The sequence below is a fragment of the Drosophila obscura genome, unplaced genomic scaffold, assembly GCF_018151105.1.
Source record: "Drosophila obscura isolate BZ-5 IFL unplaced genomic scaffold, ASM1815110v1 contig_96, whole genome shotgun sequence".
NCBI classification, from domain to species: domain Eukaryota; kingdom Metazoa; phylum Arthropoda; class Insecta; order Diptera; family Drosophilidae; genus Drosophila; species Drosophila obscura.
Window position 1 is genome coordinate 905,143 of NW_024542890.1, and position 25,890 is coordinate 931,032.

At 42.8% G+C, this 25,890-nt stretch overlaps 1 protein-coding gene across 1 annotated transcript; it reads left to right on the top strand.

Moving 5' to 3' along the window:
* The first annotated feature begins 529 nt into the window (after positions 1 to 529).
* Positions 530 to 10,577, top strand: LOC111071899 (vinculin). Its single transcript, XM_022363447.2, has 6 exons — positions 530 to 753; positions 2,694 to 2,889; positions 6,811 to 9,001; positions 9,070 to 9,200; positions 9,266 to 9,664; positions 9,726 to 10,577. The coding sequence occupies exons 2-6, from the start codon at positions 2,833 to 2,835 to the stop codon at positions 9,831 to 9,833; spliced, it is 2,886 nt and encodes a 961-aa protein (XP_022219139.1). The 5' UTR covers positions 530 to 753; positions 2,694 to 2,832; the 3' UTR covers positions 9,834 to 10,577.
* Positions 10,578 to 25,890: the final 15,313 nt, after the last annotated feature.

Consider the following 25,890-nt stretch of genomic DNA (forward strand, 5'->3'; position numbering starts at 1 on the left):
TTCCCCACTGCTTTTATTTGTTTATTTTTCGTTATTTTGTTTCTTTCCTTCGGCTGTGTGTTGTGTGCGAACTTCTTCGCTCACGCAGACGGAAGGCACGGAGGCCTGCACCTGCACCCGAGCGAGCCCCAGCTGAAGCTCCGCTCAGCTCAGCTAAAACTCAGTCAACGGAAATAAGCTAAGCTGAAGTGCGGTATGTGCTTAATACCTACCTAGATATGTTGCATTGTGCAGCCCGCGTTAAATACATACATGTACATGGCTGGTGCTGTAGAAAACCCAGTACCACGTAACAAACAGATCGCATGCTCGTTGGGGCCCGACTATTATGCAATCGTACAGTGGATTATTTAATTTCTCAGGTATTACTCCGTTTGAAATGCGATCATTGCAAGAATTTGAATACTCATCGATATCACTTATCGATAGGACCAGATGTTTGGCAGAGAGTGAGAGAGAAGGGAAAGCAAAGCATGTTAGAATGTTGGAGCCCAGAAAGCAAAAGCAGAAGAAGCAGCAGCAGCAGCAGAGAGCAGCAGAAGAAGAAGCAGCCGAAGAAGGGAGAAGAATAAGCTGCGAAACAACAACACAACGACAAAATCGTCACCGCTGCTGGCGCACTCTGGATGAGTGTGTGCCCCCCAATTGGAATCGGAATCGGAATCTTTCTGTCAGTATTCAAAAGTCGGGCAAGCAAGTTGGGGCGCAGCTGCACAAGCGACGACGGCCAGAGCGAAAAGCAAACGTACAAAAGTAAATAGCGGCAGCACCTACATATTTACATACACATGTGCATATGAATATACATACATATGTACACACTGTCGAGCGTATTCCGTAAATTAGTTGTTGATTTGATAGTCGAGAACGGGAAAGAGAACCGCCAGCAGAACCCAAACAGTTTTTTTTTTTATTATTTATTGACTTATTTTCATTTTCTTATATTTTTTTATTGTTTCGTTTTGTATCTGTGAACGTGAACTGAACCCATTGTCGCTGTCAGTCGCTCAATGCGAGTGTGTGTTGGTGTTGTGATTAATAATTCGTGCGAAGAGATGAAAAAGAGCCAGAACAGAAGCACAATCAGAAGCGGAATATGCAACCATAAAAATTACTGAGACAATTGAATAACTGTGAATGTAAAAGGCAGCAAACGTGCCCCCTCTACCTCTTCGTGTGTGTTTGTACACAGCCCAAAGATTTGCCCTAAATATTCATACACTAGCGTTTACGTACATATCTGTATGTATGTAACTATCTATGTACACGCGGTGTAGCGGCAACTATTGGAGCATGTGTGTGTGTGTGTGTGTGCTGGAAGAGGAGCGCGCATGGGGACGCACGCGTGCATTGCTGTTGTGCCTGCACCCTCCGAACAACGATCGTTTCCCCCCCACAATGTTTGGCCACAGCTGCAATCAGGCGACTCCCTAGTGCATCCCCCATGAAGTCATTTGTTGCATTAATAAACGAAAAGCGGTGCCTGCCCCCCCTGGCTGAGCGGCACTTGAAGAGCTTCCCTTCCCTCTGAGCGGTTCGCCTTGAGGCGAATCAGATAGTTTCACATCGGGCGGGGATCAGTCGCTGGCTGCCGTGACCCTCGATCGGATGAACCTGTTCCGCTGTCGCCATCGGTGGTGGCCTGGCCTATCGGTTGCAACAGTTTGTTGGCCATAAATGGTTATAGGCGAACAGCCCCAAGTCAATAAACCCCAGCCCACATATTATTTGCGGCGGCTGTGGCTGTTATTCATTTATGAATTTCGAGCTGCCCGAATGGCGAAAATCAATCGAACGCAAAATTCCATAAGTGGCAGGCGAGCATCACAAAGTATTTCTAGAAATAGTACAAACATACGTTCATACATATGTATGTACAAACATACATATATTTAGATATTTACACATGGCAGTGTCGGGCGTGAAAAAGGTTCCAGAGATCCGGAAATATATACCCACAGATATACCAGAGCTTCTGGAGAACGGAGGAAAGGCAGCCAACAGAGAGAGCCAATAGAAGACCTGTCCACTAGCCTACCCCACGCACTATTCTATTCCCCACGGCCCCACCTCAGGAGGAAATCGCATTTTCAATGTCTTTTGGCTGGGATTTCACTTTCTGGTTCCACATTTCCCACTTTTCATTGTACACCATTGCCAATTATTTGAGTGGTCAGCCGCCAGCCAGGAAGGGACTGAAGCACGCAAAGGGTGCGGACCCACAGTTCCACCAAGTTGGGGCTAATGCGTCACGTCACCAATAATACGGGTGTATAATCGTATCTGTGTGTTGTTGCAGTCTGGCCATCGATATCCCTCTGCCTTAGCATGAGCTCACAAGATGCGTCATCGTTAAATCCAAACAAACGGACAAACGAACGAACGAACAGACCCCAAAACAGACCAAACAGAACCACACCACTAGCAAAAGCACACTCGGAGCGAAAAGATTGAGATATTGTTGAGTGGGGGAATTGATTATTAACGCGCATCGAAGTCCCCATCTGGATATCGGTATGAGTAAGGAAATCTTGTTGGAAGAGTGTTCATTGGATTCGTGGATTTCTTGCCTGCCTGATTACGGATAGGTCCGGAATCCACACAGAGATAACCTCTTGGGATGTCTGTCTTATCTTTTTCTTGAAGAATTCTTCGCTTTGCTTTGCTGATTTCAATGTTTTCTTTATTTTCAGAATACAAAAACACACAAAAGCTGCCCCATAAAAGAGATACAGAGAGAGAGAGAGAGAGAGAGCGCTACAGGTAGAGAATTATACATACATACCTTGATATAAACAAAATCTCAATAAGAGGAAGAAGACCGAAGCCAAAATGCCCGTCTTCCACACAAAAACCATCGAAAGCATATTGGATCCTGTCGCCCAGCAGGTAAGACATACATATCTGGGAGAGGGGTCCTCCAGGTTGAGGTTTGAAATGTAATTTCAAGTAAATTTCACACAATTAGCTATAACCAATTGTCCAAATTGGCGCCCAAGAAGGTAAAGTTCAATATGTATACCCATACATACATTCATGCATATGTACATATGTACATATTTACATAGATAGCGAAGCATTTTCCTTTCCTTTGAAAGTATCCAAAATCGATCCATCGATAGTTCGTGCATTACGCTTCCTTCCCAGTGTGTGTGTTTTTATTTTCACCTGCCACCGTAGCCCATCGACGCACTGCATCTGTGTGGCATATGTTGGATGTTATGCTAAATATACCTACACAAGTCAACCTCACCACCCACCCTACACCCTTCTCCTCATCAACATGCACACTCGTGCATACAGATATATGTACATATTCCATGTATGTGTATCTATTTATTTATGTAGATATATATTTATGTATATTTCCATCATGCGATGAAAAAAACTTGAAAGACCTTACTCTGTCTCTAGATCTTTCAATACCCTTGGAGAGTATATTTGCCAAGTCAAAGATCGTCCCTACATGTACTTTCTATCTATCTATGTAATTTTTTTCGGTTGAAACATTTAACAAATGATGCTACACAGATGATGCTGATTCCCTTGCTACATTTACTGACTGCCAATTTACCGTTCAATTTAAATCAGCTGTTTCTGTTCAGTTTTTTAAGCAGTAAAATATTCTATCCCAATCCCAAAATCGTACTACATGCACCAGTAAGTCGACGTAATTCAAAATATGTATTAGAAAATGCTCCAATCTATATTCGTCTTAAACGCGGACTTCAAGTCCCATCTAAACTGCAAGACACAGCGCGCACACCGTATTTAGCTTAGCAAAATAATACTTTTAATGTATCGAAATTAGATGTCTTCATTCTACTATGTAAACATGTATATTAATTACCATATCTTATGCGAATCGATGTGACATGATATCGAACGATGTGAAAGGGTATTAATAGCTTCGACTCGACTTCGACTTTCGTTATTGCTGGGGCCGTTACTTAACGGATCTAAAAATAGATGAGGTGGAAATAATAAATGTTGATCAGAAGCCAGCTAACCTGAGCCTGAGGACAGGCAGAATTTTAATTTAATAACGCTACAAATGAAAATGGAAAATCGAGCAAAGCAAAGCACAAGAACAAGCAGAGGCAAATAGGAAAACAAACCAGACGAGCAGATCGGTGAGAGACGTGGTAGGAGGGTGGTGGACGACGATATTTGGCCGAGTTCCAAAAATAGCAGCATAAAATACGTTTAAAGAATCCAACAACAAAGCATCAAAATAAAAACATTTACGACGAGCAAACCATGAAATCATAGCAAAATTTGGACACAGAGACGTAGCAAGAAGGGGTGCGCCACAGCTGAGGTGAGGTGCGAAGAATTGGACAAAGGTGTAGGTGTAGGTACAGGCACAGGCACAGGCACAGGCGCATACTCGATCTTTGCCCAAAAGTAGCGATCAAAATAGTAGCAACATGTGCCCAACAAATGTAATAAAATGCATATTGATATATTGAAATACAAGACTCTCAATCAAATTTGTAGGCGTCATGCAGGATGATCAGTTCCACTGATCGTTCGTTGGCGGCTGTACGATGTAATGCCCGGTTGGATAAAAATATTGTGCAGTGTGATCAATTTTGGAGGAGTAATGTACAAATAGAACTACAGCTAAATTTCTAAAAATTTCCATTACGATCGTACATATTTTTTGGCTCGAATAAAACGAACATAAACCATAGTTCAGAAGCGTAAAATATCCAAAAATACATAAAAATATACAAATAGTTGCATTTTTTGGGGGGAACTCGATTTCGTTGCATAGTGTAATAGGCAGTTATCGTACAATAGTTAACTGCTTATTACACTATGCAACAAAATTGATTTTTTTTAGAGGGAACGAGAAAAACTCTTTATTGGGGCTTATAAATCTGCTAATGATATATATTTCTATTATTTATTCAGAGGTTAGCTTGCGTTTTTCAATATGCCAAAATCTCCCGAAATGTTCCCGTTACATACTGTTTGCATTGAATTCATTAATTAATGATTAATTAATCAGAAAGAGTCGGTTGGATTCTAAAGTTTGGTTGGCTGTTGCATAGAGTTACGCGTGAGCGTCGCCCAGCAGAGCCACTTAGAACCTTAGTTAATATCTTAATCAAAGATACTTGTCCTACAACTTCAACCACGAGTCTGTTTTCCACCGCTGTGTGCATCACTGTGGGTGTACATAGGTGTAGGTGTAGGTGTGGGTGTGGGCATATTGGCTTATGCCACTACGGATGCGGATGAGTGAGGATTGTGGTCTGAAAACCGTGCCAAAAAGCAAACCCAGGGCATTAGTCACCATCCGCTCGGTAGTTGCTGGGTGTATGGCGGTGGCGGCAGTGGGGTTGCTTCGCGGCTGCCAAACAAATGAATTAAAAATGATCATTCAGCACATCAATCAACACATTGATACAACAGATTCGAGCATATACATATATATGTACATATGTATTAACATAAATAAATATTTACATATATGAGCATACGTATAGCGTGTATAATTAGACGGAGAATGGCCGATGGAGGCGTCTGTTGGTGGAGAGGCCTGCCAGACGGCGCTTTAATTACACAATTAATTAATTAGAGGGAAATTGGTTCCAATTGCCTGCCCAAGAAAGAGGAGAAGCACAAGCACAAGCAGAAGCAGAAGGGTCTGGGGCAGCCGTTAAGCAGATTTAAGTCCGTGTAATCCCCACCACAGAACTCGCCCCCAGCGAATCTCCCAATCCCATGTAGTACAACAGCTTAGGCTGGTGCTCAGCTTGGTTCCGATTAGTTGAGCTTAATGGAGAGATTAGTCTGGGAGACAATGGCCATGTCGTCGCTGTGCTGTCTAAAAATATAAGTGGCCAAAACGCCCACCGTCTAACGCCAGACCGGTGACCTTACCATGCCGTGCAACATGTGGTGCCACATTGTTGGGGCCACCCACGCGTCTCAGACCAATCTATAGCGAAATTTATCTCATTATCTAAATCTGTGAATGGACAGTGACGCTGTTGAGCGGCTCGCTGACAAATCGGAGTGGGTTTGCGCGGGGTGCTAATGATCCACAGCTCCCGCACCGAACTCCGTATTTTGTCTAATTTTCATCTAACAACAGTTGATAATTCCAAACCGAAACACGGTTTCACACTGAACGGTAATAGTCACGATTCGAACCCCCATTCATCAATATACACGAACAAACATAAACGGCCCCTCGGGGAGTTTCGGCAGAGTTTCGGCAGAGGGTTGATACACATACCTACTTATTGTAAATTCGTGAAAGAGAAGGAGAAGTAGGATATGACCTGGCTTAACTGCATGATCGGAAACAGATTCCCCCCCATGGTCGACCCACTTTCAGTCACTCTCATTGATCAACATTCCCTCTGGCTGATCAGTAATCGTCCTTGAACAATCTCCCCCCGCCCCTTACTGGGCTGTAGCTCCACATTGCATAAATCGATACAAAGCTGAACTGATCTGCTGATCTGCTACCCATAGTGACATCATACAGACATTCCCCCCTCATCTGACAACAGCTCGTCTGATAAATCAGAATCTAAATAATTTGTCCGAGTGGACAAGTTGATGGCGTCATCAATGATCTTCAATAGAAATTAGATAACACTCTGTACACAATGTAGATCAATCGACAGAGCTGTGTGAATCAGAAAGCAGCAGATCTTCTCCCTCAAGGAGCCCCATTTTGTTCTCCTCACCATCCACCGCAGACATGGTCGAGAGATCTGTGTGTTTTAGCCTATTGAGTAATGAGTTTTATTTATTTTGTATCCCTTCTCCCATCCACGTATGTAGGTATCCCGCTTGGTCATCCTGCACGAGGAGGCCGAGGATGGCAACGCGATGCCCGATCTCAGCCGGCCGGTGCAGGTGGTGTCGGCGGCCGTGGCCAACCTGGTGAAGGTTGGGCGGGAGACGATCAACAGCTCGGACGACAAGATACTGCGGCAGGACATGCCCTCGGCATTGCACCGCGTGGAGGGTGCCTCGCAGCTGCTGGAAGAGGCTTCGGACATGTTGCGAGCCGACCCCTACTCGGGGCCGGCGCGCAAGAAGCTTATTGAGGGGAGCCGCGGCATTCTGCAGGGCACCTCCTCGCTGCTGCTATGCTTCGACGAGAGCGAGGTGCGCAAGATCATTCAGGAGTGCAAGATGGTGCTGGACTACCTGGCCGTGGCCGAGGTGATCACTACCATGGAGCAGCTGGTGCAGTTCCTCAAGGACCTCTCGCCCTGCCTCAGCAAGGTGTCGCGCGAGGTGGGCGGCCGCGAGAAGGAGCTCACCCACCAGGTGCACAGCGAGATTCTGGTGCGATGCCTCGAGCAGGTCAAGACCCTGGCCCCCATCCTCATCTGCAGCATGAAGGTCTACATCCACATCGTCGAGCAGCAGGGCAAGGGGGCCGAGGAGGCAGCCGAGAACCGCAACTACCTGGCCGCCAGGATGAGCGACGAGCTGCAGGAGATCATCCGCGTGCTGCAGCTGACCACCTACGACGAGGACACCAGCGAGCTGGACAACCTCACCGTGCTCAAGAAGCTCTCCAACGCCATCAGCAACAAGATGGAGCTGGCCAACGAGTGGCTCTCCAATCCCTATGCGCTGCGCGGCGGCGTCGGAGAGAAGGCTCTGCGTCAGGTGATCGACAACGCCAATGAGATATCCGAGCGCTGCCTGCCCCAGGACTCCTATCCCATCCGCAAGCTGGCTGACGAGATAACCGCCATGGCCAACGGCCTCTGCGAGCTGCGCCAGGAGGGCAAGGGCAGCTCCCCCCAGGCCGAGTCCCTGGCCCGAGGCATCCGCGAACGCCTTGGCGAGCTGCAGGGCCTCGTCCACCAGGCCGTGCTTGGCGTGGACAAGGCTGGCGTCCAGCAGACGGCCCACACCATCCAGGGTCGCTTGGAGCAGGCCGTGAAGTGGCTGCAACACCCAGAGATCAACGACGGCGGCCTCGGGGAGCGGGCCATCAACCTGATCGTGGAGGAGGGCCGCAAGGTGGCCGAGGGCTGCCCCGGTCATCAGAAGGCCGAAATCATGCAGCTCTGCGACGAAGTGGAGCGCCTCAAGCGCCAGGCAGCCGGCTCCGGTCCGGCCGCCAAACAGGCGGCCAAGCAGCTCACCCAGAAGCTCTACGAGCTGAAGGCGGCCATCCAGAACGCGCTCGTCAACCGCATCGTGCAGGACTTTATGGACGTCAGCACACCGCTTAAGCAGTTCACGGAGGCGGTCATGCTGCCGGAGGGAACGCCGGGCCGGGAGCAGAACTTTAACCAGAAGTCCAATAACTTGCAGGCCTTCAGCGATCGCGCGTCGAAGACCTCGCGGATGGTGGCCGCTGGCGGAGCGTGCGGAAACAAGAAGATTGCCGAGATCCTGCTCTCGTCCGCCGCCCAGGTGGACTCGCTCACGCCGCAGTTGATCAGCGCCGGTCGCATACGGATGAACTATCCGGCCAGCAAGGCTGCCGACGAGCACCTGCAGAACCTCAAGCAGCAGTATGCGGACACAGTGCTGCGCATGCGCACGCTCTGCGACCAGGCCACGGACCCGGCCGACTTTATCAAGACCTCCGAGGAGCACATGCAGGTGTACGCGAAGCTGTGCGAGGACGCCATTCACGCTCGCCAGCCCCAGAAGATGGTGGACAACACTTCAAACATCGCCCGGCTCATCAACCGTGTTCTGCTGGTGGCCAAGCAGGAGGCGGACAACTCCGAGGATCCAGTCTTCACCGAGCGCCTTAATGCCGCCGCCAACAGGCTCGAGCGCTCCCTGCCCGCCATGGTCGGCGATGCCAAGCTAGTGGCAACCAACATAGCCGATCCGGCGGCGGCCGCTGCCTGGAAGAATTCCTTCCAGCGCCTTCTTGGGGACGTGCGCGAGGTGCGCGACGCCATTGCGCCGCCTCAGCCGCCACCGCTGCCCACATCCCTGCCGCCGCCCATTCCGGAGCTGAGTGCCCTGCACCTGTCCAATCAGAGTGGTAAGTGGTGGCACAGACCGTACATTGGATCATAGAGTGGCTTTAATTTCATGCCAAAATCGTTCTAGCCGAACGGGCGCCGCCTCGTCCACCACTGCCCAGGGAAGGACTCGCCCCAGTGCGGCCGCCGCCGCCGGAGACGGATGACGAGGACGAGGGCGTCTTCCGCACCATGCCGCATGCCAATCAGCCCATTCTGGTAAGAAAAGGATTGAAAGAAGAGCTGAACAAAAATTATTAAGTGATTCTATCGTCCATTTGTAGATTGCCGCCAGGGGGCTACATCAAGAGGTGCGTCAGTGGTCGTCCAAGGACAACGAGATCATTGCGGCCGCCAAGCGCATGGCCATACTGATGGCCCGTCTCAGCGAACTGGTGCTCTCGGACTCGCGCGGCAGCAAGCGGGAACTGATTGCAACGGCCAAGAAGATCGCCGAGGCCTCCGAGGACGTGACGCGGCTCGCCAAGGAGCTGGCGCGCCAGTGCACGGACCGACGCATACGTACCAATCTGCTGCAGGTGTGCGAGCGTATCCCCACCATCGGCACGCAGCTTAAGATCCTCTCCACTGTGAAGGCCACCATGCTGGGAGCCCAGGGCTCAGACGAGGACCGCGAAGCCACCGAAATGCTAGTGGGCAATGCCCAGAATCTGATGCAAAGTGTAAGTTGATTGTCTCTCTTTCTTTCTCTCTGTCGCTGACTCTCTTTATTTCGTGTTGCAGGTGAAGGAGACGGTGCGTGCCGCTGAGGGAGCTAGCATCAAGATCCGCTCGGATCAGACCAGCAATCGGCTGCAATGGGTGCGTCGCCAGCCCTGGTACCAGTACTAGGGGCATGACCGGGAGGTCTGGAGCGGATGAAGGACCACCTGCCACGTGCCTTGTGTAACATAAAAAACTAAAACTAAACTTAAAGAGTTCTACTTCTATATTAAATGTTAATCCCCTAACCTAATCTGTTCCCCTGCAACACAGATATGTAAAGTGTCTTAACTATTTATTATGTGCTCGACTCCTGGCACCTGCTCCCCGTTCCCCGTTCCCCGCTGCCCGCTCCTATTCTTATTTCTTTTCGATAATTGTAAAATTAATTATTAAGCGTGCAATAAATCAAACAATCAAAAAGAGAGTACGTAAAGGGGAAATAAAAAAAAAAACTAGAGGAAACAGAGGCAGACCGACTTAAGTGAATTATATACACATACATATGTACTATAGGGAGTCCCTCCATGCTGGTACACGCTGTTTCGCGATTATATCTTTATCTATATATATATTTCTTGTATTTGTAGGATACTAACAAAAGCATTTAAAGAATAACTCACCAGCCCAAGCCCTGTTTTTTCGAAATGCTTGTGTTCAACAATAACTTACTAAAATTCCTAAAATAGTATACATATAAAATATGCAACAGAGAGTCATCGATCAGAGATCACATTTGCTATCCAACCGAACAAGGCCAATAACACGTATCCGATGAGACCGATGTGTGTGTCATGTTCAATATAAGAAGAAATATATACTAAAACTGATAATGAATATGAAGCGTTGAATAAATATGTTAATACAATGGGAAACTTTTAACCACAATAATTAAAAATAGGTATTAACTTACATATGTATGTATGTACATACAACAATAGACTTCTTGTTTTACCCTTACAAGGTAGTATTTTATTTTAAAAGGAAAGTAAGGAGACTCACTGGGCAGCCGTAATATAAATAGATATAAAGAGGCGAAAGAACGGCCGTGAGTAATTACACTACTCGACATAATCGAACTTTTATTTTCCTCAAGGATCCAACCCGACCTTTTCTGATAGATATAGAACTTTAAAATTAAAAAAAAATTTTTTTTAATTAAAACAGCTAGAAGTTAAGATCAAACACTTTTTGATTTCAGCTTACCGTCTGGGAAATATAAAGCGTTGAAATCCAAAAATTATGATTTTTGTGCGGTATTTTTTACGAAATTTTGACTTTAAAAACTCAGGAAAAGTCGAAAAAAAAAGTATATCCTGTGTCCTCTATTTTTCGTGTATAGTTGCATTAATTAAGTATTGCTCATTAAATTCTATGGAAAATTCGTTAACCAAACCTAAAAAACTAACAAAAAATACCTTTTGGAAAGTTGCGGGCCCAACTGCCTGGTACCTGATCGCGTTCCTTTGGTATGAAATGTTGTTGAAAGTTACTTTTTTGGTTATACCCAATCTCTTGGGTAGAGATCAATAACTCGAGAATAAGAAGACAGTTCCGTTTGAGACTTTCTGACATTGAGTTGGGGAATTCATTATCATATCCTATGTTCTAATATAAAAAAGATATAAAAAGAACAAATTTACGCGATAAAAACTGACAATGGACGTAATATGATTAAGGCAGTTGAGCTACTGAGTGATTTCTCGGGATCAGAAGATGCCACTAACGGGTGTAATAGATCAGATGAGAATTTGCATGATGAGGCACTGCTGAAGGAAGCTAAAATATTTTCAATATCCTCCATTAAATGTGCAGCACATACTTTGCAGCTTGCTGCAAAAGATTTTCTAAAACACTTGGAGTCCGAAGAGTATATTGAGAAAGCACGGAAAATTATCAAGATTCTCAGAACTTATTCATACAGGTGCGTTTTTATAAAACCATCTTTCATATTTCAAATAATTCATTTTGATTTTCAAAGGGGTTTAATTATGGCAAAGTCATTGCCAAAACCAGAACTGGATGTTGCTACTCGCTGGAACTCAACGTTTTCAATGCTAAAAACATTATTGAAGTTTGAAGAGTTTTGTGAAGAGCTCGTTAATAGTCCAATCAAGCTGACTTCATCTGATTGGGATGAAATCAAAACACTCGTGAGCATCTGCATACTGCGCCACGCTTAAACTGCAGAGTACAGCTGTGGTTAGAGCTGAAACTTGCAGTCGGAGCTACAAAATATTTCCAAAGCCCAATATTACACCAGTGATATCCAAAACAGAGAGAAAGCCTTGATGGAAAATCATGTGGTCGTCTGCAGCATTTATTTAGATCCTAGAATATGATGAGTATTGCAGCAAACTCCCTTAACACTTATGCTCGCTAGGGTTCACCTTAAACAACTTATGCTAAGAATATATAATGTGGACCAAAACGTAAATAAATATCTAACGACTATCGTATATACTTACAGTGCTTAAATTTGCTATTTTATATTATTTATACAGATTAACCACGTATCATCCCCATGCATTGGCAACTCACAGCCATCAACATCTTCTCAGGCAGCGAACACAGATTTTCATGAAACAAATACCTGCTCTCTCTCTTTCAGATGACGATGAGGAAGATGAAGTAATTGACAAGAAATTGCAAATATGTAGCTTATCTAGAAATTGTCAATTATAGCCCAAAGCCAATTGATGTAAATTCTAATATGCAATATTGGGAAACAACAAAATTCAAGTATCCTAATTTATATCAACTGGTCAAAGTTGTGCATTCTGCTCCTGCAACGCAAGTCAGTGAGGAAAGAGCGTTTTTTTCCCTCCGATTGATATTATCGGATCTGAGGGGCAACCTGTCTTCGCAGTCTTTAGAGAAGCTACTTTTTGTAAAATTAAATATATAAATAAGTAAAATTATTAAAAAAATTTTGTTTTAAAAACACTTTTTCTCAAGAATTTTGTTTCATAAAAAAAAATAATTGTTATGGATTGTCTTTTCTTACTGAGTAAGAATAAATATAATATTTTCATTTATTCCCTAAGGAAAAGTCGAAATTACAACTTACAAATTACAAAGAATAATGATTATTTTTTAGTTATAAAATATAACTCAAAACTAATCATTATGTTGTGAGTGAGCCAATAAAAATTAAAACTATTCATTATTGTATACTTTTTTGAATAAAACTTATAATGATTACAGTCCCTGCTAAAAAATTACTGATTGTTGTATGGGTTAAGGAATGAAATCCCATATCTCAGATATTTCTCCTTTTCTGTATTGAAATATGATTAGGTAGACGCGACAAGATCCAATTTGTGTAGACCTGCACTTGTGAGAATATAAAGGAAACATTTGACCTGAACAGGTATCCTACCTCATATTGGGTATAACCAAAAAAGTAACTTTCAACATTTTATACCAAAGGAACGCGATCAGGTACCAAATGTACAACCCTTTTTCGTTTGCTTTGTTCCCAATTGGCAGTTGGGCCCGCAACTTTCCAAAAGGTATTTTTTGTTCATTTTTTTTAATTTTTTATGTTTTGTTAACGGAATTTAGCTCCAAAGTTTCTGCTTTGTGGGGGCGGAAGGGGGCGGGGCGAAATTTTGAAATACACTTGTAGCAGTGTGATGTCACATGAGTCTGGAAACCAAATTTGGTTACCCTAACTCTTATAGTCTCTGAGATCCAGGCGCTCAACAAGACGGACGGACGGACGGACAGACGGACATACGGACATAGCTATATCGACTCGTCTATTGATGCTGATCAAGAATATATATACTTTATGGGGTCGTAAACGTTTCCTTCTCTGCGTTACACACATCCACTTTTACCAAAAATCTAATATAACCCTTAACTCTTTTTTGAGTACGGGTATAAAAAAGTTATAGAAGTTAGGTTGTTGTTGCTATCTCGTTTCGTTTTGGTATATTTTAAAAAAAAAAGTTTTTTTTTAAAAAACCCTGTCATAGTCCTTTGTTGCGAACATACGAAAAAACGCACTCACACAACACACAACCAAGTGCTCAAACACGGACAACACAACGCACACATAGAAAAATAAAAAAACCACATCGAAAATCCACGATAAAAATTTCGTGTGCTTTTCACAAGATGGTTGCATCTTACGCATCTTGTTGTGTTATAGAATCTTTGATAGAACCATTCTTTGTGGAATCGGTTCCACTAAGCCTGCCAGGGAAGAAGTGAAGAACCAGTTCTATGTTGCAACCACTTCTACAAGGTCCGACTGGGCTGCTGTACACGCACACAAACGCACTGCAAACCTGTGCGTGTATGTGCCGACCACTGTACTAGAGTTAGGTGAAAAAAAGAAACGCTACGTCTGAAAAAAGCTTAAAGAAAGGACGGCGCGCGAGGCCGGTGTTGCCGGCGGTGGCAGTTCCGAGGCAGGAGCCAGTGGCGCAGGAGGTCCTGGAGGAGTTTGCGGAGGAGGTGGACCTGGTGGAGGAGCTTGCGCAGCAGGTGGCGCGGGAGCAAGGACGTCAGGTCAGGACTCACGTCGTGACAAGAGGTTGCCCACAGGGATCCATTCATATGGAACATCTTGATGTACGTGTTGCTCCAGCGCTTGGAGCCACTTGCTCATACATACTCAGCGCGTATGCCGACGACCTGCTCCTCCTCATCGAGGGAAACGCCCGTACAGAGCTCGAGCGAAAAGGAGAGGAACTAATGTCCATCGTAGGCGGTTGGGGGAGTTGAAGCCGGCGTTGCCGTTTCAACTAGCAAAACTGCGATCATGCCCCTCAAGGGCATACTTAGACGTCCGCCATTGGTACGGTTTGCTGGAGCAAGCCTGCCATATAAGCGCGAGTATCGTTACCTTGCACTATGGGGAAAATTCCAATTTTTCGGGTATTAATTAATAACTTTTAAACTAAGCAAGATTTTTCGATGCGGTTTTTTGATTTATGCTATGTACACCCCTAGAAACATTTTTGGAAAAAGTAGGCGTGTTACCGCCCACAAATTAAAAAAAAAAAATTTTTTTTTTATAATATTAAAAATTTGAATATTTTTATTAATATTTATTGACTATAATACTCCTTTATACATAAAAATAAAGTTTTACTTTTGGAAAAACTTAATTTTTATGAAATTCAGGAGCTAAAGAAACAATAGTTAATATTAATAGAAATTTTCTTAGTTTTTTTTCTTAATTAATCTTCGAATCCTCAAAAGTTGGATATGGGCCTTCAATTTCACATAATAAGAGGATTTAACGAGAAGGAACGTGCGAGTCGCTTCTGGGGACGCGACTCTACTTATACCCGTACTCAGTCAGCATAAACATTTTTAAGCATATGATTTTTTAGAATTTTAGAATTAAAAAAAAAATTTTACATTTAACATTTTTTTGCTACATCTGATATCTACATCTACAATGTATATTATACATCTAACATGTAGATTGTACATGTTCCAATTAGATTCTACATCTCCTCCGCTAGGGGTTGCTCGCGCACTGAACGCGGCAGAGTGTGCGAGCGAGAAGGAAAATGACTTGCTTGAATGCGTCAGAGGGGGAAGGGGAAGCAACTGAAAATTAATTTCTTCATTCTGGCTATAATTATGATCCGATCTGATTCAGATTCGGCAGTCTGGTAGATATGGGCATTCTCTACGACACTGCGTTTTTAGTTTTATCGTATCTTTAAAATTGTGGCTGCCACAGATTTTCGTCCTTTGTGGAGGCGGAAGGGGGCGGGGCGAAATTTTGAAATACACTTGTAACAGTGGGATATCACATGAGTCTGGAAACCAAATTTGGTTGCCCTAGCTCTTATAGTCTCTGAGATCTAGGCGCTCATCGAGACAGACAGACAGACAGACGGACAGACGGACAGACAGACATGGCTCTATCGACTCGGCTATTGATGCTGATCAAGAATATATATACTTTATGGGGTCGGAAACGTTTCCTTCTCTGCGTTACACACATCCACTTTTACCACAAATCTAATATACCCCTTAACTCTTTTTTGAGTACGGGTATAAAAAATCCAGAATCGCATTTTCTTGATTGCATTTGCCTTTTTCCTTGCGCCATACATCAAACAGCTGCGCGTTTGAAAACTCGAAGTCGAATATTTTAGCTTAAATTTGCTATTTTATATTATTTATACAGATTAACCACGTATCATCCCCATGCATTGGCAACTCACAGCCATCAACATCTTCTCAGGCAGAGAACACAGATTTTCATGAAACAAATACCTGCTCTCTCCTAAACGAATTTCTCAATTCTATTGAGGTAGTTTCAGATTACGATGAGGAAGATGAAGTAATTGACAAGAAATTGCAAATATGTAGCTTATCTAGAAATTGAAATAGCCCAAAGCCATTGATGTAAATTATAATATTATGCAATATTGGGAAACAACAAAATTCAAGTATCCTAATTTATATCAACTGGTCAAAGTTGTGCATTCTGCTCCTGCAACGCAAGTCAGTGAGGAAAGAGCGTTTTTTTCCCTCCGATTGATATTATCGGATCTGAGGGGCAACCTGTCTTCGGAGTCTTTAGAGAAGCTACTTTTTGTAAAATTAAATATATAAATAAGTAAAATTATTAAAAAAATTTTGTTTTAAAAACACTTTTTCTCAAGAATTTTGTTTCATAAAAAAAAATAATTGTTATGGATTGTCTTTTCTTACTGAGTAAGAATAAATATAATATTTTCATTTATTCCCTAAGGAAAAGTCGAAATTACAACTTACAAATTACAAAGAATAATGATTATTTTTTAGTTATAAAATATAACTCAAAACTAATCATTATGTTGTGAGTGAGCCAATAAAATTAAAACTATTCATTATTGTATACTTTTTTGAATAAAACTTATAATGATTACAGTCCCTGCTAAAAAATTACTGATTGTTGTATGGGTTAAGGAATGAAATCCCATATCTCAGATATTTCTCCTTTTCTGTATTGAAATATGAATAGGTAGACGCGACAAGATCCAATTTGTGTAGACCTGCACTTGTGAGAATATAAAGGAAACATTTGACCTGAGCAGGTATCCTACCTCATATTGGGTATAACCAAAAAAGTAACTTTCAACATTTTATACCAAAGGAACGCGATCAGGTACCAAATGTACAACCCTTTTTCGTTTGCTTTGTTCCGAATTGGCAGTTGGGCCCGCAACTTTCCAAAAGGTATTTTTTGTTCATTTTTTTTAATTTTTTATGTTTTGTTAACGGAATTTAGCTCCAAAGTTTCTGCTTTGTGAGGGCGAAAGGGGGCGGGGCGAAATTTTGAAATACACTTGTAGCAGTGTGATGTCACATGAGTCTGGAAACCAAATTTGGTTACCCTAACTCTTATAGTCTCTGAGATCCAGGCGCTCAACAAGACGGACGGACGGACGGACAGACGGACATACGGACATAGCTATATCGACTCGTCTATTGATGCTGATCAAGAATATATATACTTTATGGGGTCGTAAACGTTTCCTTCTCTGCGTTACACACATCCACTTTTACCAAAAATCTAATATAACCCTTAACTCTTTTTTGAGTACGGGTATAAAAAGTTATAAGTTATTTTGTTGCGTTTTCTTTTGTCCTTTGTTGCGAACATACGAAAAAACGCACTCACACAACACACAACCAAGTGCTCAAACACGGACAACACAACGCACACATAGAAAAATAAAAAAACCACATCGAAAATCCACGATAAAAATGTCGTGTGCTTTTCACAAGATGGTTGCATCTTACGCATCTTGTTGTGTTATAGAATCTTTGATAGAACCATTCTTTGTGGAATCGGTTCCACTAAGCCTGCCAGGAAGAAGTGAAGAACCAGTTCTAGTTGCAACCACTTCTACAAGGTCCGACTGGGCTGCTGTACACGCACACAAACGCACTGCAAACCTGTGCGTGTATGTGCCGACCACTGTACTAGAGTTAGGTGAAAAAAAGAAACGCTACGTCTGAAAAAAGCTTAAAGAAAGGACGGCGCGCGAGGCCGGTGTTGCCGGCGGTGGCAGTTCCGAGGCAGGAGCCAGTGGCGCAGGAGGTCCTGGAGGAGTTTGCGGAGGAGGTGGACCTGGTGGAGGAGCTTGCGCAGCAGGTGGCGCGGGAGCAAGGACGTCAGGTCAGGACTCACGTCGTGACAAGAGGTTGCCCACAGGGATCCATTCATATGGAACATCTTGATGTACGTGTTGCTCCAGCGCTTGGAGCCACTTGCTCATACATACTCAGCGCGTATGCCGACGACCTGCTCCTCCTCATCGAGGGAAACGCCCGTACAGAGCTCGAGCGAAAGGAGAGGAACTAATGTCCATCGTAGGCGGTTGGGGGAGTTGAAGCCGGCGTTGCCGTTTCAACTAGCAAAACTGCGATCATGCCCCTCAAGGGCATACTTAGACGTCCGCCATTGGTACGGTTTGCTGGAGCAAGCCTGCCATATAAGCGCGAGTATCGTTACCTTGCACTATGGGGAAAATTCCAATTTTTGGGTATTAATTAATAACTTTTAAACTAAGCAAGATTTTTCGATGCGGTTTTTTGATTTATGCTATGTACACCCCTAGAAACATTTTTGGAAAAAGTAGGCGTGTTACCGCCCACAAATTAAAAAAAAAATAATTTTTTTTTTTATAATATTAAAAATTGGAATATTTTTATTAATATTTATTGACTATAATACTCCTTTATACATAAAAATAAAGTTTTACTTTTGGAAAAACTTAATTTTTATGAAATTCAGGAGCTAAAGAAACAATAGTTAATATTAATAGAAATTTTCTTAGTTTTTTTCTTAATTAATCTTCGAAATCCTCAAAAGTTGGATATGGGCCTTCAATTTCACATAATAAGAGGATTTAACGAGAAGGAACGTGCGAGTCGCTTCTGGGACGCGACTCTACTTATTCCCGTACTCAGTCAGTATAAGCATATGATTTTTTAGAATTTTAGAATTAAAAAAAAAATTTTACATTTAACATTTTTTTGCTACATCTGATATCTACATCTACAATGTATATTATACATCTAACATGTAGATTGTACATGTTCCATTCTACATCTCCTCCGCTAGGGGTTGCTGCGCACTGAACGCGGCAGAGTGTGCGAGCGAGAAGGAAAATGACTTGCTTGAATGCGTCAGAGGGGGAGGGGAAGCAACTGAAAATTAATTTCTTCATTCTGGCTATAATTATGATCCGATCTGATTCAGATTCGGCAGTCTGGTAGATATGGGCATTCTCTACGACACTGCGTTTTTAGTTTTATCGTATCTTTAAAATTGTGGCTGCCACAGATTTTCGTCTTTGTGGAGGCGGAAGGGGGCGGGGCGAAATTTTGAAATACGCTTGTAACGTGGGATATCACATGAGTCTGGAAACCAAATTTGGTTGCCCTAGCTCTTATAGTCTCTAAGATCTAGGCGCTCATCGAGACAGACAGACAGACAGACGGACAGACGGACAGACAGACATGGCTCTATCGACTCGGCTATTGATGCTGATCAAGAATATATATACTTTATGGGGTCGGAAACGTTTCCTTCTCTGCGTTACACACATCCACTTTTACCACAAATCTAATATACCCCTTAACTCTTTTTTGAGTACGGGTATAAAAAATCCAGAATCGCATTTTCTTGATTGCATTTGCCTTTTCCTTGCGCCATACATCAAACAGCTGCGCGTTTGAAAACTCGAAGTCCGCTGCAAAAAATTAATTTGCGCAGATAGTGCGCAAAATTGCGCATTTAGACAAACTGCCTTTAAATCAAAATTATTAGCTCTACGACATACAATTGGACGTACACTTGTCAACCCTAATTCTTTTTATACCCGTACTCAAAAAAGAGTTAAGGGGTATATTAGATTTGTGGTAAAAGTGGATGTGTGTAACGCAGAGAAGGAAAATTTTCCGACCCCATAAAGTATATATATTCTTGATCAGCATCAATAGCCGAGTCGATATAGCTATGTCTGTCTGTCTGTCTGTCTGTCTGTCTGTCTCGATGAGCGCCTAGATCTCAGAGACTATAAGAGCTAGGGCAACCAAATTTGGTTTTCAGACTCATGTGATATCCCACTGCTACAAGTGTATTTCAAAATTTCGCCCCGCCCCTTCCGCCCCCACAAAGGACGAAAATCTGTGGCAGGCACATTTTTAAAGATACGATAAAACTAAAAACGCAGTATCGTAGAGAATGCCCATACCTACCAGACTGCCGAATCTGAATCAGATCGGATCATAATTATAGCCAGAATGAAGAAATTAATTTTCAGTTGCTTCCCCTGTCCCCCCTCCCGACGACGACAACGAAACTCATTTTCCTTCTCGCTCGCACACTCTGCCGCGTTCAGTGCGCGAGCAACCCCTAGCGGAGGATATGTAGAATCTAAATGGAGCATGTACATTGTACAATCTACATGTTAGATGTAGAATATACATTGTAGATGTAGATGTAGATATCAGATGTAGCAAAAAAATGTAAAATGTAAAATTTTTTTTTTTTTTAATTCTATAAAATCATAAGCTCATAAATGTATATACTGACTGAGTACGGGTAAAAGTAGAGTCGTGTCCCCAGAAACGACTCACACGTTCCTTCTCGTCTTATATGTCTCCACGAACTTGAAATATATTTCCAAAAAATGTGCTTTGAGAACGTTTCCTACTTTTACAAAATATTAATAGAACACGCACAACAACAAAGTATTAGTACAACCATTACATAGTTAAAACCCGTGTGATTGCTATCCTTTTTAAATTTTACAAAAAGAATGTTTCGCGTTTGAATAGTGGCATTTTGAAAATAGGCTGCAAAAATATTGCAATCTTAAAGCAAGTGCTTTTCTACAGCAACAGCTGACTTTAACAGCTGTTAGACTTAACAGTGCTATGTTATATAACATTTTTGGTATTGGACTATACAGTTTGAAGTTTTCTTAATATGTTACCAAAAAAAAAAACCAATTTTAATACTTTGAGAAAATGACTAAATACCCGAAAAATGGGAATTTTCCCCATAGTGCCTTGGCAACACGCATCACGGGCTTGCGTGATAGGCTGACTGGCGTCGTAGGGGCATTGTCTCGCGTACTTCGGGTCGACTGGGGTCTCAGTCCCCGCGCAAAGCGGACAATATATGCCGGACTCATGGTGCCCTGTGTACTATTTGGTTCCTCAGTTTGATCTGTCGTGACGAGGCTCCAGGAGGCACCTGCTTGCGTGCCAAAGGACTATCCTGATGCCGCGACTAGATGAATACATGCTGAGCGAGTGGCAACGCAGATGGGATGGGACTTCCCAGGTCGGGTTACGCAGCGCTTTATTCCGAACGCAAGCTTCGTCTACAGCGAGCCGAGGTTTGGCTTCACGCTGCGCGCTGGATTCCTGCTGACTGGCCATGGATCGCCGAATGCATGAGAGAAGCCGAAGCGAGATGCCTGCATATCTATGCGACGCAGAGCGCGGAGCGCAGAGGCAAAGACTATACAATACCAAGATGCTGCGTCAGGAGCAAATGCTCGTTTAATTTTCGTTTGACGCTTCATTTTACGGGCGCGCGGTGTATTTCTTCCATTCTCCTTTATAGCCATATGACATTAGATTTTGCTAACTGACTAGCTGGAAATGCCTGCAATCAGAGCGAGAGAACTATATGCGTCAAGCTGGCTGTCCAGTTGAGCTGGGAGCAGCGCTGCGGCAGAATTTATCGAAAATTTTACTTTGCGGATACAATTTTGCTGGCTTGGTGTCTGTGTTCTGCTGGAATACATCATTGTGTGTCAAGTATTGCCTCAGTTGTTCTACTAAAAGCCATTAAACGTGTCTAGAGACGGCTACGAACAATAATGTTGCATTTTGTCTCTAGTGCAGGGCTCGGCACGGCCCTATCCAATGGGTGCGGGACAAGCGCTGCTGCTGCGCTGCCGGTACACCGACAGTATAAAAAAGCAGCGGCGCTTCGTATGGCTTCGGCAATGCGACTTCGGCACTTGTTGTCTCGTTTTCACACCAGATACAGAACGAAAATGGCAGCAGTTGCTGATCAGCCGTCATCAATGTGAGACCACGCTACGCAACTACTGAAATATACACTGAGACAAAAAATGTTCGATGGGAATTGGGAAAACAAATTTTTCTTTGTCCAAATATGGATGGCGATGCGCAATGCACAATTTGCGATTGTGTTGCGTACCGCTGTAATTTATATGTCATTGAAAGACATTACAATTTAAACCATATTGATTATAACTTAATAAGGGGGATTAAACTTTTGTTTTCCTTGAAAGTTTCAACACGAAATAATTGCAGCATCAACCACAAATAGATTCGTGCAGTGTAAAGCAAGAAACCGGTTTCGGCGTAGGCATCTTCGTGTTTTAGCTACGCACACAAGCGCACTTCACTGTATGGGTGCCGAGCCCTGCTCTAGTGCTATCCGTCTCTACGCAGCAAAACTGTACGTCTAATGCAGAGGCCGGCAGCGTCGTATGCTATGTGCATAGGAAAAAATGTCGGGCAGCGGTTTGTGGTGGTTTTGTTATTCTTCCCGGCTTAATATTCTGCTCGCCTGCCTCAGCGGCAGATACCATGAGTCAATTTGTTTTCAGAAGTATCATGTAATGAACAAGACCTCGGTGCGACACTTTATGATTTTTTCAGCGCAAATTACACTGAAAGAAAAATGTTCAACACTACATGGGAAGATGGGTTTTTCTTCTTTGAAAATATGGAAGGCGAGGCGCAATGCTTGATTTGCCAATATATACCAAGTCGTTGCGCATTATTTTTTATTGAAAGGCACCACAATATTAAACATTCTCAGTACAAAAAACATATAGGGACTGAGCGTGCTTTGAAATTATGGGAGTTCAAAGCAAAATTTTTTCTTACATATGTTGCACCGAAAATTGAAGTAACGCACCGCCATATGTTTGAAAACGTTCCAGCTGCTATATTGAAATCTTCATATATCGTAGCTGTTGCATTAGCCAGACAATGTCGCCCCTTTACAGGCCTTAAAACATTAATGTTGGATGTTTTGCATGGCTTAGATGCAGAACAAAAAGGCAATCGGGTTACATGATTTTTCATTTTCCGTTGAACTAGCAGATCTAGAAACCGCATTACGTGAAGTGCTTGTCCAATTACGGAATTATGCTAGCGGTCCGTTGGAAACCGGACAACATTTTTGGGTAGGGATTGATGATAAAAAGTATCCGCATCTCAAAGCTGAGATGTATAGGCTCTACTCAATGTTTGGTACGAAATAAGACTGCGAGACGACACACTAATTAAGTTTTGTTGTTGCTAAGTATTTTCTTCACTTATTTGTTTTTTTTGTTACTACTCTTTAGTTTTTTTATTGAGTTGTTTATGATTTTTTCTTTTTAAGTTATTTTATTTATATTATATTATGTTTGTTTATGATTTTTTATTTTGTTTGGCACAAAACATCTTGCTTTATCTGAAATATATTTTTACAGTGCAAAGCAATAAAATTTTTGCCTTCGGGTGGCCCTAGCACAATCGTTCGGGTGACGCAGCGGAAGAAAAGCATTCGTGTGCCCTTCGTGTCTGTTGTCTTTGCATACAAACGCACCAAAAAAATGTATTAAAAAGTCGTTTTTTATTTTTATGTTTTCAGCCGATATGGTAACGCTCTATCGGGTTACTGATCGCATGGGGATCGCAGTGGGCGCACTTGTATGGAAGAATGCGACAAAAATACCCTGTAGTACGAGTCAGCGATGTGTAAGCAACTCGATGACATAATCGATGATCTGCCATACGATGGGCTGTTTACTTTAACACAGGGATGTCCTAGGAACATATTCGATGACATAGTAAGCGAGAACTAACCGAAAGTAAGGCCTTAGTAAGCGATGAATTTCTCCTTAAAAGTGAGGCCTTAATAAGCGATGAATTTCCCTTAAAAAGTAAGGCCTTAATAAGCGATGAATTTCCCTTAAAAAGTAAGGCCTTAATAAGCGATGAATTTCCCTTAAAAAGTAAGGCCCTCATAAGCGATGTATTTAACTAAAAACTTTGGCTATTTAAGGAAAAGGCATGGGTAAATTCTGTTTTAAAATATTAAATTTATTTTATTTATTGTTTTTTTATACAAATCTAGATTCACATTTTTGTGCTGTGTGTTATTTTTTCCACAGAACCTTTTTAGTTTTGTTGATTTGCTCATGTTCGTAATGCCGTCGTGCTCATTCCGGCCACTTTAACTGAATCGCCTTTAATATAAGATGGGTTAATTAAAATATTTTTATTCGAAATTTCTAAAATCTGTTAAATTTGTTAACAATGCTTTCAGTAGATCAGCAGTGCATTTGCGCCAAAAACAAAACACCCGCCAAGACTCAAGACTCGCAAGAACCACTCGGGTGGTTATTTCTGTTTTCGTTGTTGGAAATGAAAAATTTCGTGCAAAATGCATATAATTTCGCAACCTCACTATTTTTAATTAAATGAAACACTGCACTTAATTTTGCCCAAAATTAACAAAACCTGCGTCTCACTTTTCACCGCACAATTCTAACAACGTTGTCGACTCCGACGGCAAAACCGAATTCTGTTACGGCACGCGTCGTAACAGAATGAAAAAGAACGAGAAGGAACGTGTGAGTCGTTTCTGGGGACACGACTCTATTATACCCGTACTCAGTCAGTATATACAGCTTATGATTTTGTAGAATTTTGGAAAAAAAAAAAATTTTACATTTTACATTTTTTTGCTATATCTGCTATCTACATCTACATATACAATGTCTATTCTACATCTAACATGTAGATTGTACGTGTTCCATTTAGATTCTACATCTCCTCCGCTAGGGGTTGCTCGCGCACTGAACGCGGCAGAGTGTGCGAGCGAGAAAGAGAATCAGTAGCGTCAGCAGCGCTGGAGAAGGAGAGGGAACCAACAGAAAATTCATTTCTTCATTCTGGCTATAATTATGATCCGATCTGATTCAGATTCGGCAATCTGGTAGATATGGTTATTTTCTACGATACTGCGCTTTCAGTTTTATCGTATCTTTAAAATTGTGGCTGCCACAGATTTTCGTTCTTTGTGGGGGCGGAAGGGGGCGGGGCGAAATTTTGAAATACACTTGTAGCAGTGTGATATCACATGAGTCTGGAAAACAAATTTGGTTGCCCTAGCTCTTATAGTCTCTAAATCCAGGCGTCAAACAAGACGGACAGACGGACAGACGGTCAGACGGACAGACGGACAGACAGACATGGCTCTATCGACTCGGCTATTGATGCTGATCAAGAATATATATACTTTATGGGGTCGGAAACGTTTCCTTCTCTGCGTTACACACATCCACTTTTACCACAAATCTAATATACCCCTTAACTCTTTTTTGAGTACGGGTATAAAAAAGACCGAAGCGTCGATCGCGACGTCGACGTCATATTCTACTCGGCGCAGAGGCAGAGAAAAAAATCCTGAATGGCGCGTAGTTGACATTTTTCATCGCTCACTTCGCTGCAGAACAGGTAGCAGCAGAACAGGCAGCAGCAGAGTGCCCCGCTGTCCCGTCCCGCTATTAGCTGCGATTATTGCGCAGAATCGAAGCGTATAAAACGATCAAAAAAGGATGAGTATGAGGCTAAATGCAAACTGTTGGCTAAGCCAACAGTTTGTATTTATTGCGCACACTCCACTCACAAGCCTTACATTTCACTGCAACACGACTGCGGTGATGGGCTCTGGAATCAGGCGCCGCTGATTAGGATTCCGGGCCTTGAGCAGTCATGAGTCGCGAGTTTGAGGAGCATGTAAGCATACAATTTATAGAAAAAAAAACAACATAATTTTCATTCCTCTTCCACGCAGACATGCTTTTATTTCTGGAGTTCGTTAAACTAGACTTTTAAGGAACTACCATGGAGACCACATCACACGGGTGAGCAATAAACGATGCAGGCTCTGACCCCGGTGGTATTTTGTGATTACGTTGAGTCACCTTTTGTCTTATTTGCTTCGAAATACGTCCGACCTTTGACCGTAATTATAATCATATTTCGTTCGAGGATACTTCACATTGACTATGTATATTTTCCAGTTATATTGCCAGAGTCTTTGGAATATACGATTTTCCCAGAAGTTGAAGTGTTTGAAGGACTGTTTTATCAGATTTGT